The sequence below is a fragment of the Mastigoproctus giganteus genome, chromosome 12, assembly GCF_048544385.1.
Source record: "Mastigoproctus giganteus isolate SK-2022 chromosome 12, ASM4854438v1, whole genome shotgun sequence".
Classification (NCBI taxonomy): Eukaryota; Metazoa; Arthropoda; class Arachnida; order Uropygi; family Thelyphonidae; genus Mastigoproctus; species Mastigoproctus giganteus.
The window spans coordinates 88,087,256-88,101,555 of NC_143586.1; the positions used below are offsets into that span (position 1 = coordinate 88,087,256).

Genomic DNA, 14,300 nt, shown 5'->3' on the forward strand with positions numbered 1-14,300 from the left:
TATCTATTTGAGTAAATCCCACTTCAGCACACTGTGATCACTGCCACCTAGTGGTTCTTTTATCTGCAGATTCTTAATGCATGAAGAATCACTATTGATAATCAGATCAGATCAAGAGTATTACTTCCTCTAGTTGCCTCCCAAACATGCTGCTATAAAAAACAATCATCCAATAAATCCACAAAAGCCTTGCTAGTGTGTGATTGACCAACCCACAAATTACAATCAATGTTATAGGCCTAATGATGCTGATGAGTGCAATGAACAGTTCTGCAGAGAAATAGAATGGGCCAGTAACTCAGAATGTTTTGTAATGGGGGATTTTAACTTTCCAAATATTGATTGGAACTTGTGCTTTGGTCACTCGCACCTAGCACGACTCTTGTGGATTTATTGGAGGATTGTTTTCTATAGCAACATATTCGAGGGGCAACCTGATGGGGTAATACCCTTGATCTGATTATCAGCAGTGATGACTCAGGCATTGGGAATTTGCAGAAAAAGGAACCACTAGATGACAGTGATCACAGTGTACTGATGTGGGAGTTATTTAAAGATGTAACTACGATCAAGGGTAAAGGGAAGGGTTTTTGTTTTCGTAAAAGTGACTACAGAGGTCTCAGACAGTTTTTAAATTCTATAGAGTGGGATCAACTGATGTTACCAATGGTGAATTCTAAATGGGAAGCCTTCAGGGACTTACACAGCATGGGTTTGTTTAGGGGAAGTCTTGCCTGACCAATTTCATTGGAATGGGAAGCCTTCTACAATGTGATCAAAAAGGAACTGGATGCTAAAAATATACTTGGATCTCAAGAAAGCTTTTTATACTGTTGCACATGGAAGACTGCTGTACAAAATGGAGCAGTATGGCAATAAGGGCAAGTTATTGCAATGTTGTTGTTGTTGTTATTTGGTTTTTAGCAGCATTAGCAACTAAGGCCATATTGCTCCAGGGATATGCGGTGGTCATTTCCTGTGCTTTCCGTATCCTCCGTATTCACCACCGAATACGTATCCTCCGTATTCGGTGGTGACGGGCTCAAACCCCGGTCTAATCAAGAAGTATGTGCTACGCGCTGCTGCTCCTTCCCACCTGGCTATGGAGGCGCCAGTTACTGCAATGGATAAAGGGATGGTTGAGTGGGAGACAGCAGAGTCGTAATAAATGGACAATGCTCTACGTGGACTAATGTTATTAGCGGAGTCCCCCAAGGTTCGGTGCTGGGTCCATTGTTGTTTTGTGTATTTATCAATAATATTAATGTCCAAGTTTGCAGATGATACAAAGGTTGGCAGGGTTGTTAATGACACTAAAGACAGTATGCTACTGCAACAGGATCTAGAAAAGTTAGGCAGACAGGCTGAGAAGTAGTAGTAGTGGCATGTGATGCAAGAAAGCAAGTGTATGAGCTTATGCAGGATCAGCCAAAAGAAAAAAAAAAAAAAAAAAAAAAACCACCATTCCCTCCAAATGTCTGTCCAGTTCCTCCTTAAATTTATTCAACTTATCAACTTCCACTACGACAGATGGAAGTTTGTTCCAGCAATTAACCGCCCGCTGGCTAAAGGTAAACTTCCGCACATCTGTCCTTTCTTAATTTGAATTTATGCCCCCTTAGGTTCGTAATCTGAACAAGTGGAAGGATCCCATCAGAATTCAGTGGCAACTGAAGTTTACAATTGACAAATGGGAAGTACTGCATATGGGTAGCAGTAACCCGAGAGAAACATACCAACTCTGTGGTACTACATTCAAGGAGGTGGAGAACAAAAAAGACCTAGGTGTAATTGTGCAGTCAGATATGAAGTTCTCTGAGGAGTGCAGACAGGGTGCCTGAGCAGGTCATGGAGTTTTGTCAATGATATGTAGGAATTTTGCTAGCAGAAACATGGAAGTGATTATCCCTTTGTATAAGGCAATGGTCAGGCTAAACCTTGAATACTGCATACAGGTCTATAGGCCTCATTTTAGGAAGAATGCAGAGTTGCTAGAACAAGTATAGAGAAAGACAACAAGATGAGTGAGAGGAACCAAGGGGTGCACTTATGAAGAAAGACTTAAGTTCTACAAGTTGCAGCATCTGGAGCCTAGGCACCTACGAGGTGATCTGATTGAGGTGTACAAGGCCTTGAATGGCTTGAGCAGGCTCAATTCTGCTGTTGTTATTTGGTTTTTAGGAGCATTAGCAACTAAGGCCATATTGCTCGGAGACATGCGGTGGTCATTCCTTGACCTTTCCCATCCTCCGTATTTGGTGGTGACAGGCTCGAACCCCGGTCTAATCAAGAAGCATGTGCTACGCACTGCTGCTCCTTCCTACCTGGCTACGGAGGCGCCTCACAGGCTCAATGCTGACGAGATAATTACACACTAGCAAAACACTTGTGGATTTTTTTGGAAAAGTTTTCTCCGGCTGCACGTTAGAAAGGCAACAAAAGAAGACAATACTCCTTATCTGATTATCCACAGCAATTCTCGAGCCTTAAGAATCTGCAGATAAAAGACCCACTGATTGACAGTGATTACAGTGTATTGGATTTACTTAAAGACTAAACTACTGTCAAGGGCAATGGAAATGGCTTTTGCTTTCATAAGGGTGTCTAAACATTGCCGAGTGAGCAAGCGAGTAACAGACCAATGTTTTACTACATGTTGTTTTAAACGAGAGCCTTCACATTGGCAGCACATGAGAGAACAACAGAGCGATGTTGCCAATTCTCGAGCAAGTATTTTGCACATGTGCGATGGTTGTCCCTTTCCTGCTTTGATCAAGTGTTGCTCTTGTGAACAGTTTGATATTGTGAAAGATGGCAAAATTAAACAAAAAAAATTTTAATAAGTAAGGTGCTGTCTCAACCCATACTTCGGAGAGAAGATAAAAGTTCATTTTAAGAGAAAAGGTGTTATAGACAAGTTGTGAAGTGAAGTGGCACTTGCTGCAGACTAGAAATTGCTAAAATGAATTTATTATTTCATTTAAATAGTCATATGTATAACATATATATGTGCATTTCTTTGCATAGGCCTATTCATGTTTTTCCCATAAAAAAATGACTGTAAAACTATAGTTAAGGTTAGGATCAGGGAACATACTTGACAAACTTAATGACAATATTCTTCATATTACATAAGAGATCATAGGAAAAGAGGTGGGGGTGGGGGGGAAGGTTTGGCTCTAAATATAAAGCAGTTGGCTGGCTTGGACACAAAAAAATACTTTTCAGGCACTTCTGCTTTTAAGTAAAGTGCCTCGTACCTCTACTGAATCAAAATTAGTGGCTGAGTTAGCAGCCTTTAGGAAGTAATGTCATTTCCGTATCTCAGTATGAACTTACTTAGTATAAGCATAGCAGAGCATCTAGATGAATTGGAAGTTAAACAATGTATACATCTAAAACCTGTTGACTTCTTCAGTATCTTGGCTGTGTTATAACTAAGGAAGGACCAGAGAAAGGGGAAGTTAGCACACAAATTCATCAAAAGTAGGAAGATTCTTTGTACCCTCAATACTATCTGGTGGGACAATATCTCCCTTAAAACAAAAAACATATCAGACAGTCATTAGTGGAATCGGTACTTTGCTACAGATGTGATGTGTGGACACTGAAAGAGGGTGACAAAAAGAAGCTTAGGGACCTATAAATGGACTACCTTCGTTGAAGTGCAAGAGTTTCCAAGCTTGAGCGGGTTACGAATGAGGATGGTTTTGGTTTGGTATTTGGATTTTAGGAGCATTAGCAACTAAGGCCATATTGCTCCGGGATATGCGGTGGTCATTCCCTGACCTTTCCGCATCCTCCGTATTTGGTGGTGACAGGCTCGAACCCTGGTCCAATTGAGAAGCGTGTGCTACGCACTGCTGCTCCTTCCCACCTGGCTACGGAGGCGCCTACGAATGAGGAAATTAGGTGTTTACATGCAGATGAAGATATTATAGAGAAAATTGAAAATAGGAGGCAGAGATGATTTGGACATCTTCTACGCATGAATGGAGAGAGAGATGGCCTAAAATTTTATGAGTGGATACCACAAGGGAAGAAAAGACGAGGACGCCCTAGAAAATCATGGAAGGAGGGTGCAATATCAGCTATGAGAGAGAGAAATTTGAAATTTTAAGAAGTCCAAGTCTGGCGACTTTGGAAAATGGGAACGACAAGGTGACGAGATGTCATATAAAGCAGACACAGACAGAGTAGTAGTAGTATTTAATAGTAAAATATATCCTATATTTTATTATTAATACAATATGAATTTCTTGTTTCACCCTAACAAACGAGTGTCTAGAATGTTCAATTAATACTTTTAGGGATTAGTTTATTGGAGAGCATGTGGAAATAAGCCACGAGTTTAGGATCCTTTTCTCTGAATGTTTTTATGAGCCCAGGATTCATAAATTTCTGAGAGCCCAGGATTCATCACAAATAAAACAGAATATGCAAACTTATTCTGAGAATAAGTTTGCATATTCTATTTCTCCAATTTTAATGAAATTTCAATATGCTCATTTTTTTCTAGCCAAATTTAAAATTAGAAATCAGTTGTTGTGTGCAAAAAGTAGGGACCAAAATAAATACATAATAAATTTCCGTTTATTACAAATACATTAAGAAATACATTCTTTAATAGGTGAATATGATTTATTGTTCTAAAATTGTATCACGAAAATTTTTCAGAATTGACCACTCAGGTTCTGAGAATTCACAACTTGTTGCTCCCTTGGCAATGTGGATGTACCCTGAAATACTTGTCATGTGCTTACTCGCTTGCCAACGTGTAAGCACAATAAGTTTAACCACAGTCTGGGTCTCACACAGTTTTTAAATTCTATGCAGTGGGCTCAACTGTTGATGGCACCAACAACAAATTCCAAATGAGAAGCAATCTGGGAAGTAATCATAGAAGCTACTAGGCTTTTAAAACCAATCAGGAGATTCTGTTCAATTCTTAGACCTAAATGGATTTCAGATGTACTGATGAGACTCATGACAGAAAAAAAAATGCATGGGATGCATATAAATTATCAGGTGATACAGAAACCTACAGACTAGTCTGCAACCAAGTCACAAGGAGGTTAGCAAGCTAAGGCAGATTACAAGAAGTCTGGCAAATAATTCAAAGAAAAGTAGCAAAGACTCCTGTGCTTATTTCAACAATAAAAAAAGAGGATGAATCACATTGGTCCAGTAGATGTGATTGGTTTAACTGTTGCTGATCCTGCTTGGGTTCCTGACAAACTTAATAGGTATTTTGCATCTACATTCACATATGAGGAATTCTTTAAGAAAGGGGATGCCAGTTTATCAAACTTTTAACAGAGCTAAATGATTTTGTGATAACTGAGAGGAAAGTGGAATAGAAACTGAAGGTAAACATAAACAAGTTAGCTAATTTATGCTGCTTTACATTTCAGGTGGATTTGATTTTTTTTCTTAAATTATTATTATTATTTTTTTCATTTTCTTTCATTAATAGAAATGAAAATTAAAGTTATCTCCTTATCAATTATTACTGACACTATAACTTTACACAACACAAAATTCTGCAGGTTTATGTTTTTTTTTTAATTTAGCCACTTAGTTTATTTACAACTGTATAATACTTATTACTCTCCTAAAATATTAGTCTATTTTTTTTTAAATCAATTTTTCCTCTCTATGTATGTATCTCTCCAGAAGAAAATCAAGTTCATGAAGCTTACATGGACTGTCTAAAGCTAATAATACTGTATGGAAATTATGTATAATCTATTAATTTTATCCATTGGGAAGAAACTCCCCAATGGATAAAATCCATCTATTGGGGAGTTTCTCTGTTACTTACAGACGGATGGATAAGGCGAAGACAACAGGTGCTCAGTATGTGTGTGTGCGTGCCTTTTCCAGCAATGTTCACAGAATTATGGTTCAAAAAGAATTATGAAGGGGTTCAAGGAGAATTATGAAGGTGTTTTTCAACTTTTTCAAGCGCAGCCTCACTGCAAAAGTGAAATAATTGTTATCACACACCTTCATAATTCTCTTTTAAAACATGCTCTACCATTGGAACAATCTGTTTTGTAGATTTTAAAGTATGAAACAATTCTCATGTTAGGTCTTGACAGGTATGTAGCTTACACAGTGAAATTTACAATTTAATTGTAATCTTACTGCAATCTACAATCAATGTAAAATTTATAATCACAATTTTGTTTAATACTGTAGTATACATTATAAATAAGATTATACTATATCGTACAGGCAACCCCCGCATAACGGTACTTCTCCAACACGGTTTCGCTCTAACATGACTGATAAATTGTGGCAATCCTCGCACAACACAGTACGTCTACAACACAGTTTCGTGTTTTATGGGAAATTATTATTATTATTATTATTATTAGCTATATGGTGCAAGGAAGCCCGAGGGCGAGTGGAGAGACTCTGTTAGAGATGAATCATTAATTAACCTAACTGCCCTCTTCTGAATGGAATCAAGAAGCCTGAGAGAGGTTTTGGGGGCACCACCCCAGATGTGAGAACAATATTCCATGGCAGGGTGGATTTGCGATTTATACAGAGTGAACAGCTGTTTGGAAGAAAAGTAACGCCGAGAGCAAAAGAGAAAAAGTTTTTTAGATGTAGAGGAAGCAATATTTGTAATGTGCTTGTGCCAAGAGAGATTAGAAGTCAGGGTAATCCCCAAATGAGATATATCATTTTGCCTAGAAATCGGAGTGTCACTAAAGATAAGCATACGAGCAGAAGAATCCTTTTTGCGAGATATAAGACAAGGCTGAGTTTTAGAAGGGTTGAAATCAACTAAGTTGTCTTTGCCTCACTGGAGAATTACCTGAAGATCGGCATTTAAGGAATTGTTAGCAGATTTTCGAGAAGTTGAAGCTGATTGAACAGGACAAGGTTTCTCAAAATGGAAAGTGGAATGCAATGTGCTATCATCGGCAAAACTATGGATAGGATTTCCAGTCAATGGAAGAAGGTCATTAATATACAAGAGGAAAACACCGGCATTAGTGGAGAAGTTAGAAGACAGAGAGCCATCTACCATCACACTCAGTGAGCGATTAGAGAGAAAACTGGATAACCAATTACTAAAAACAGTTGGCAAACCATAAGATGGAAGCTTGTTTGGAAGACCTTTATACCAAACATGATCGAAAGCCTTTGAGATGTCAAGAGCAACTACTTGTGTTTCACCGAACCTTTCCATTGAATTAGTCCATAAATGGGTAACATAAGCCAGAATATCACAAGTGGATCGACATTCACGGAATCCATACTGGCGATCGTTGATCAGACGGAAGGTTTCTAGGTAGTTTAATAGTTGGCAGTTAATTGATTTCTCCATTACTTTTGAAAGAGTAGAAGTAATTGCAATGGGACGATAATTGGATGGGAGGGATTTGTCACCCTTTTTAGGAACTGGCTGGATATGAGCAAATTTCCAAGAAGGAAAAATACCTTTGGAATAAGAAAGTGAAAAGAGGCGGCAAAGAATAGGAGTAAGTTCAGGAGCACAGGTTATGAGAACAAGTGGAGAAATACCATCAGGACGTGGAGCTTTCTTAGCATCAAGATTCATCAAAATCCTTCTGATATCCTTTTGACGGAAGACCACAGGAGGCATTGAATGGAGCGTGTTGGGAATGGTGGGAGGTGTTTTACAAAGATCATTAATACGTGAGCTGGAAGAAAAATGGGATGCTAGCAGGTCAGCTTTATCCTTGGCTGAAGTGACAACAGAACCATATGGTTTGGACAGAGGTGGAAGCAGAGATGAGCAAAAATTGCAGCCAACAGCTTTGGAAAGGGACAGAATGCTCAGCTACCATTAGGGCAAGAAGAAGTTTTCTACTCTTAGCCTGTTCAAACTCTAGTTTGGACTGATTAATAACTGCTTTACAATTGTTGCGAGCTTTGGTGTAGGTAGAAAATGAAACGGAAGAATTAGAAGCAAGCCAATTACGATATGCAACATTCTTCTCTTGAACAGACTTAGCACATTTATTGGAAAACCAAGGTTTGGATAAAGGACGAGATTTTAAAGTTGAGTGTGGGATAAAGGATTCCATTCCTGCAAGAATAATTTCACTGACACAATCTGAGCAAACGTTGACATCAGAAGTTTTGAAACAGTAGTCCGACCAAGGAAAAGAAGAAAAGAAGTCTCGCAGGTCATCCCATTTTGCATTCTTGTAATGCCAAACAACACGAGGTTGGGAATAGCCATGAGATAAAGGTTCCATTGGAGAAGAGACGATCACGAAGTTGTGATCTGAAGTGCCTAAATGACCTCTCACTTCGACCATATACTTAGAAGGGTTGTTTGTGAGAAAAAGATCAAGCGTATTGGCTGTATGATTAGGATTGTCCGGTATTCTTGTAGGTAAATGAACAATCTGTGATAGGTCATTAGTAATTGCAAAAGTCGGCGCATCTCGACCTGCTGGGTCGGTGTGACTAGAAAACAGAAGCCAGCTGGAGTTGTGAACATTAAAATCACCAAGGAAAATTACCACACTCTTAGGAAAGTTCGACTGGAGAAAGTCAAGTTGCAAAGAGAGGAAGTCAAAGAGCTCCAAGTGATTAGTGGAGTTGGGGGAACGGTAGAGACAACAGATGAATTTTACACAATGAGGTAGAGAGATTTTAAGCCAGAGAAGATCAAAGAGAGGAGAAGCGAATAATTTGGGCATCCGAGATGAGCAGTAGTTGAATCAACCGATAACTGAGTCAGAAAAAGTTAGAAAGTCAGAAAAAGTACATGGGGTTTGGCAGACTGCAAGTGGAAATGGACATCGTTGAGATTAGAATTGAGACCACGTATATTTGTGAAATGAATTAGTAAGTGTTTGGGAGGTTTAGATCTTTTCGCAGATAAGCTTGCTCTATTAGTTTGACAATTCATGGTGTATTCAATAGTAAGAAAAAGTGGGTGGGACGTGCTGTATGAAGTAATGAAATTTTTGGATATGGCGTACAGGTGGTAAGAATATACCCAGATCCTTGACATAACGTGGCCTCGACAATGCTCCCCGCATACACACTACTCGGACTCCCCCCCAGTCACTATCTGGCAGAGTAGAGGTAGCAAGATTATACACTAGCTGATCCGGAAGCCTCCTAGAGAGTTACCAATAAGTTTGGTCCGGTGTACTAACTAGCGGCCAGCCTGCGAACACCGTTTTAGAGTTGTACCCTCGAAATGTAAAGAATATTGGATCTCGCCATGATGTTCATCATGACCTCAAAAGTCATCAATCATACTGCACGATGGAAGAGATAGGGAAGGGTTGACCGGAACTTAGCTCTAGAGACTAAACATGGGTTTCACCACTTCAAGCCTCCAATAAGCAAAGTGGTGGTATTTCACCGGTTGATGAGAATCATCTACCACCTAGTACTGCCTGGTAACATAGAGGGGTGGCATTACTCCATGTGGTGTAGGTACCACACCTCGACCCCTGCTTACGTTGGTTCACACCTGGGTGGTCACCCACCATGTACTAGTGCATGGAGGTTATACCCAGGATTACTAACAGTCTCACCATCGTGAAGGTGCAAGCAGAGGATTTGGCTGTCACAGACCGTCTGGACTTTGCCGAAATTGGGTCCACTTGACTTGAGTGTCACCCAAATGTCAGTTCCATCAGCGTTTTAGACTCCCAGGTAGCAAGTACAGCTTCTCTGGCATATCTGAGAGAATGTCTGTGACAACCTCAAGGATCAAGGGTTGTGACTCGCTAGTTGTTATTGCCTTCATGGTATTTTTCTAAAGCACATTTCTGGAGGTCACTACCATAAAACAATTTGCAGTTTCCAGTTTATTGTTCTTTTCTGTTAGTATAATCAATTATAAATGGGTAGTAAACTCAATCTTCTTGCATTTGCTATAGTACTGATAGCTGGAATTCTGTAAGTTTTCACAGTATTATGGTGAAATGTGTTTCCCCTTCCATCAAATACTGTATTCAATCATATAAAAAACATAGGGGCTCCACCTGGTGAGTATGGGCTTGTCAAACCCAGGGTCCTGAGCTAGATATCATCATTCTTCTCTTTCTTGCTTTCCTCATCCTCCTTTCTCTCTCTCTCTCTCTCAGGGTAACATGGGAATTTTTTTTTTTTTTTTTGGCTGGTGCAGCATTAGCCTCAGGCTTCCTTGCACCATATGGCTAATAATCATAAATAAATTTTCAGAAACTCATTATTTTGTACCTCACTTGTAAGTATCACGTTTGTTGCAACTTGTGCATGCCGGGTTTTTCGTTATTAATTGCTTATTATTTTTGCTGTTTTATGTAGGTGGTAGATGACTTTCATCAACCGGTGAAATACCACCACTTTGCTTATTGGAGGCTTAAAGTTGTGAAACCCATGTTTAGTCTCTAGAGCAAAGTTTCCGGCATCCCTCCCCCCATACTTCTCCTTCAACCCATGCACGGTACTAAGTGGTATAGGTTTTGATGCCTTTCGTGTTTGGGGTTTTTATAAAAGAAAAAACGTTTTACAACCAAAAAAAAAAAAAAAAAAGGCAGTGAACAGAAATATAACTTAGTATGTACATATTACAGTAAGTATTAATTAAGCTATGTATGTAAGCATAAATTTTTTTTTTTTATTTTGTTAACTGGAAAATATTCTTCCGATTTTCACGTATCATTTAAAGTGGGGGTCCACTTTTGTTGGGAGATCCCTGGGTTAGGTTCTGTACTATTGAACTTGTGCTTGTTTGAGACAATAAAAAATAATTGTGACTTCAAAGAGTGCAGATCGCAACTTTTAAAGAGAGCAGAAGGTAAACAAAATCTAGATGCTGCAGAGGAGATTGTGCTTAGCAGCGATGAAGAGGAAGAAAATTAAATTAACATACATTATCTCATATATAAGTCTCACAGTTTGTAAGGTAAGATGTTTGTTCAGTTATTACTATTTAAGTTACTACTATTATAAAAATAAAGTTAAAATATTAAGTTATTACTACTATAAAAATTAAGTTTCCAATAGTTATATATAAAAAAAAAAGGTGTATTTTTGTTAGCTTTTGGAACACAACCCCCCTTTTTGTACTGGTTCTTAGTCTCGTATTACATGGTTTCACATTACACAAGATTTTGTAGCAGCCAAACTACCGTGTTATACAAGGGTTACCTGTATTAGTAAAATTATATTAAATGTTCAAGCATTTTCTTATTTTATTGCTAATTTTATGAACAATCGATATAATGTCCTTCCGACATAGCGACCGTATTTCCCCTGAGGGGTCATTATATAGAGCTTGGACTGAATTTTCTACAATATTTATTATTTTAACGTGTAATAGAAAATGTCAGTGGACAGCATAAAAATCAAACTAATGTTAGCTTATTTGGGTGAATTTGGTCCAGCATACTTCAGCTACTTTTTGTCAGTCTGTATGGTACTAGCTGGGATCTTTAAGTATTCAGCTGTTATCCTGGAGGAGGGGAGACAAACAGTGATGGGGCAAGCATATTGCATGGTTGAGCCCGTTACAAGGTCATACTGCAACAGAAAATGTACAGACCATTGTTAACTGTCACACCTGAATTTCAGCATTAATAAAACAGATTACAATAAAGATGTGAAATGTTTGCCTGCATAGTAAAAATGGAAATTATCTTATTACTAACGCATTTTACATCTGTGAAACTGTGTGTGTGTGTGTGTGTGTGTGTGTGTGTGTGTGTGTGTGTGTGTGTGTGTGTGTGTGTGTGTAAATTCACAGGTTAATTTTCCTATTGTGTGGGCTGACAATGACACATTTAGACCAGTTGGGCAGTAGGTGCCATGGGATTTTGGATCCCTTGTCATTTCAAGATCCTTTGATAGAGTTAAGGTTATACATATTACATACAACAAGTATTTAATACATATTACATAGTTGACATTTTCTAATGTCAACACGTATCTTCTATCATCTTCTCAACCCACCCACAGTACTAAGTACTACTGGTTCTAATACTGCATTTCAGGTTTTCATTAAAAAAAACCCCAACAGATTCAGAAAGCATTGTGTATTTTTAAAAATGGTTTCCAAAATATTCTTTTTAATGAAACAGTGTAGCGTTTAATATCTATATTTCAAAGGTGACTGAAATAGTAGACACTTTCACCACTGCCTATGGCTAGAGTCACTTAACATATTAAACAATCCAAAGGCAATAAACTGCCACAAAGGCATACGTCTACACCCCATCCTAGAGACAACCATTTCAATGCTAGATGATCAGTGGGGTAAAAAACAGCGCACGTCCGTGCAACAACAATAGCACATGAATAACGTGCCTCACTCAGCTCATTGCACTTATCCATTGTATTTGTATTTGAATTTCAGTTGATAAAGAGACTTGTTAGTCTCGAAAGCTACTGCCTGTTACTTATTAGTATTTTATTATTACATTAAACTGGGTTATAATTATACATATCTATATTTGTTCTCTCAACCATGGACCCCAGTACACCAGGGCCATTCGTTACTAAGGTTATAGTATATACAGATGTACTCACTCTTCTTATTAGTGGACAATCAAGGTGAAATCTAGAAACTACTGCCAATAAATGCACCACTGGTCATGTGCTAATAAAATTTTTTGGGTTGGGATCTCAAATATTAAAGAGCTCTAGGCGTGCGCACACACACACATCTATTCATAAACGCACAGGGCCAAAAAACCTAAATAGCTCACAAGGAGCTGTGGGCTAGCTGTCTCATGTGGCTGAAATCATTCAATTGTCAGAGAATTTATTTTTATTAGATTTTATGGTACTTGTCTATTAGCCTCCCACCAGTGTAAGCCTAACCTAATATAACTTCAGCAGTATATATTTAAATATATTTATTTTACATAAATATACAATGGTATGCTTAGGTTAGACTTCTTGTAAGTTACACTGGTGGGAGAATAATGGGCAAGCACCAAATTTATTTCGCAAATTTAGCATCCTCCAAAAGCATGAACTGCACAGAAAACATAACTTAACCACTGTATATTTAAGTATATTTAACATAAATATACACTGGTTAGTATGCATATTTTCTAATGTCAACAAGTATATTCTATCATCTTCTCAACCCACCCACAGTACTAAGTACTATTGGTTCTAATACTGCATTTTCATTAAAAAAAAACCCAACAGATTCAGAAAGCATTGTGTATTTTTAAAAATTCTTTCCAAAATATATTTTTTTAATGCAACAGTGTAGCATTTAATATGTATAATTGTAATTTCTACTTGCAAATTTTATATAAACAATTGAAACTTTTCAGTTTACTATGCACATTCCCATACCAACCTTAGCGATTTTCCCAGTTTCCTTTTCAGCCTTTTATTAATCTATCCGATGATGCGATAAATAAAAAGAGATGAATGTTTTTAATACCATGTATATAAAGTTAATGGGTTCCTAAATGTTGTTATAAATGGCATGGGCAGTTTTCAACTAGCAATTTATCTTCAGATATATTCTTTAAATATAAAATTCCGACATGAATATGTAAATATAATTAAGTGACATTGATTGAATTTATTTCGATTTTTATTTTTAATCTTCCTTACACAGAAACATTACTGGCTTACTAAACAGGAAAAGGCGTTATGTTTATTCCTAAGCTGTGATTACCTACTGTTAAATAAACGATAAGGCTGGATATAAGCAAAGACCAAGACCGGATGTACAGAATTGTTAGCCAAAAATAAACCACACTGCAAATAATTTATACTGAAGTTAAGCTTCAGAGTTAACTTATATATAAATGAATATTTGCGCTTACTGGCGAACAGCAAATAAATAAAGTAGGCTGTGGATGATTTTCAATACAGGTGTAGCGCTGTCAGCTGAATGTTATTGTTTCCGAACAACAGAAATCATAACTACGCTAATACCGACAACGGAATACGGCTCACCTTTTAGACGACATTGCGTAATGCAACACAACAAAATAATCTCATTATCAACACTTTACAGCACAATCACTTCATCATTAATCTAATCTTTGGTAATAAGAGTATCCAGCTTTTAAAATTAACAACAAACAACATTATCTCTTATTTTTGTCTCACGTGTACTAATTCCGAAATCGAAGTTATTGCCATCTTCAGTAAGCGACAGACACTTAGAGCACGCCATCTGTACCTAAACTGTTAGAGTTATTTTGAACAACATTTTCTTTCAATTGTTTATGGTATTACTCATAATGTTTGTGGAATAAATTAATACTTTAATATTTTCCAATAAACATAATATTTAATTATAGTTTTAGTACAGAAGGATATAGAAA

General features: G+C 37.6%; 1 protein-coding gene across 1 annotated transcript in view; it reads right to left on the reverse strand.

Moving 5' to 3' along the window:
* The window catches only part of hpo (serine/threonine-protein kinase hippo), a 185,335-nt gene extending 171,236 nt beyond the window's left edge, over positions 1–14,099 (reverse strand). Inside the window, exon 1 of the mRNA XM_090386778.1 lies at positions 13,927–14,099. Coding sequence (XP_090242904.1) covers positions 13,927–13,940 — 14 coding nt within the window. The 5' untranslated portion in view covers positions 13,941–14,099. The remainder of the gene's footprint in view (positions 1–13,926) is intronic.
* Between the last annotated feature and the right edge of the window lie 201 nt (positions 14,100–14,300).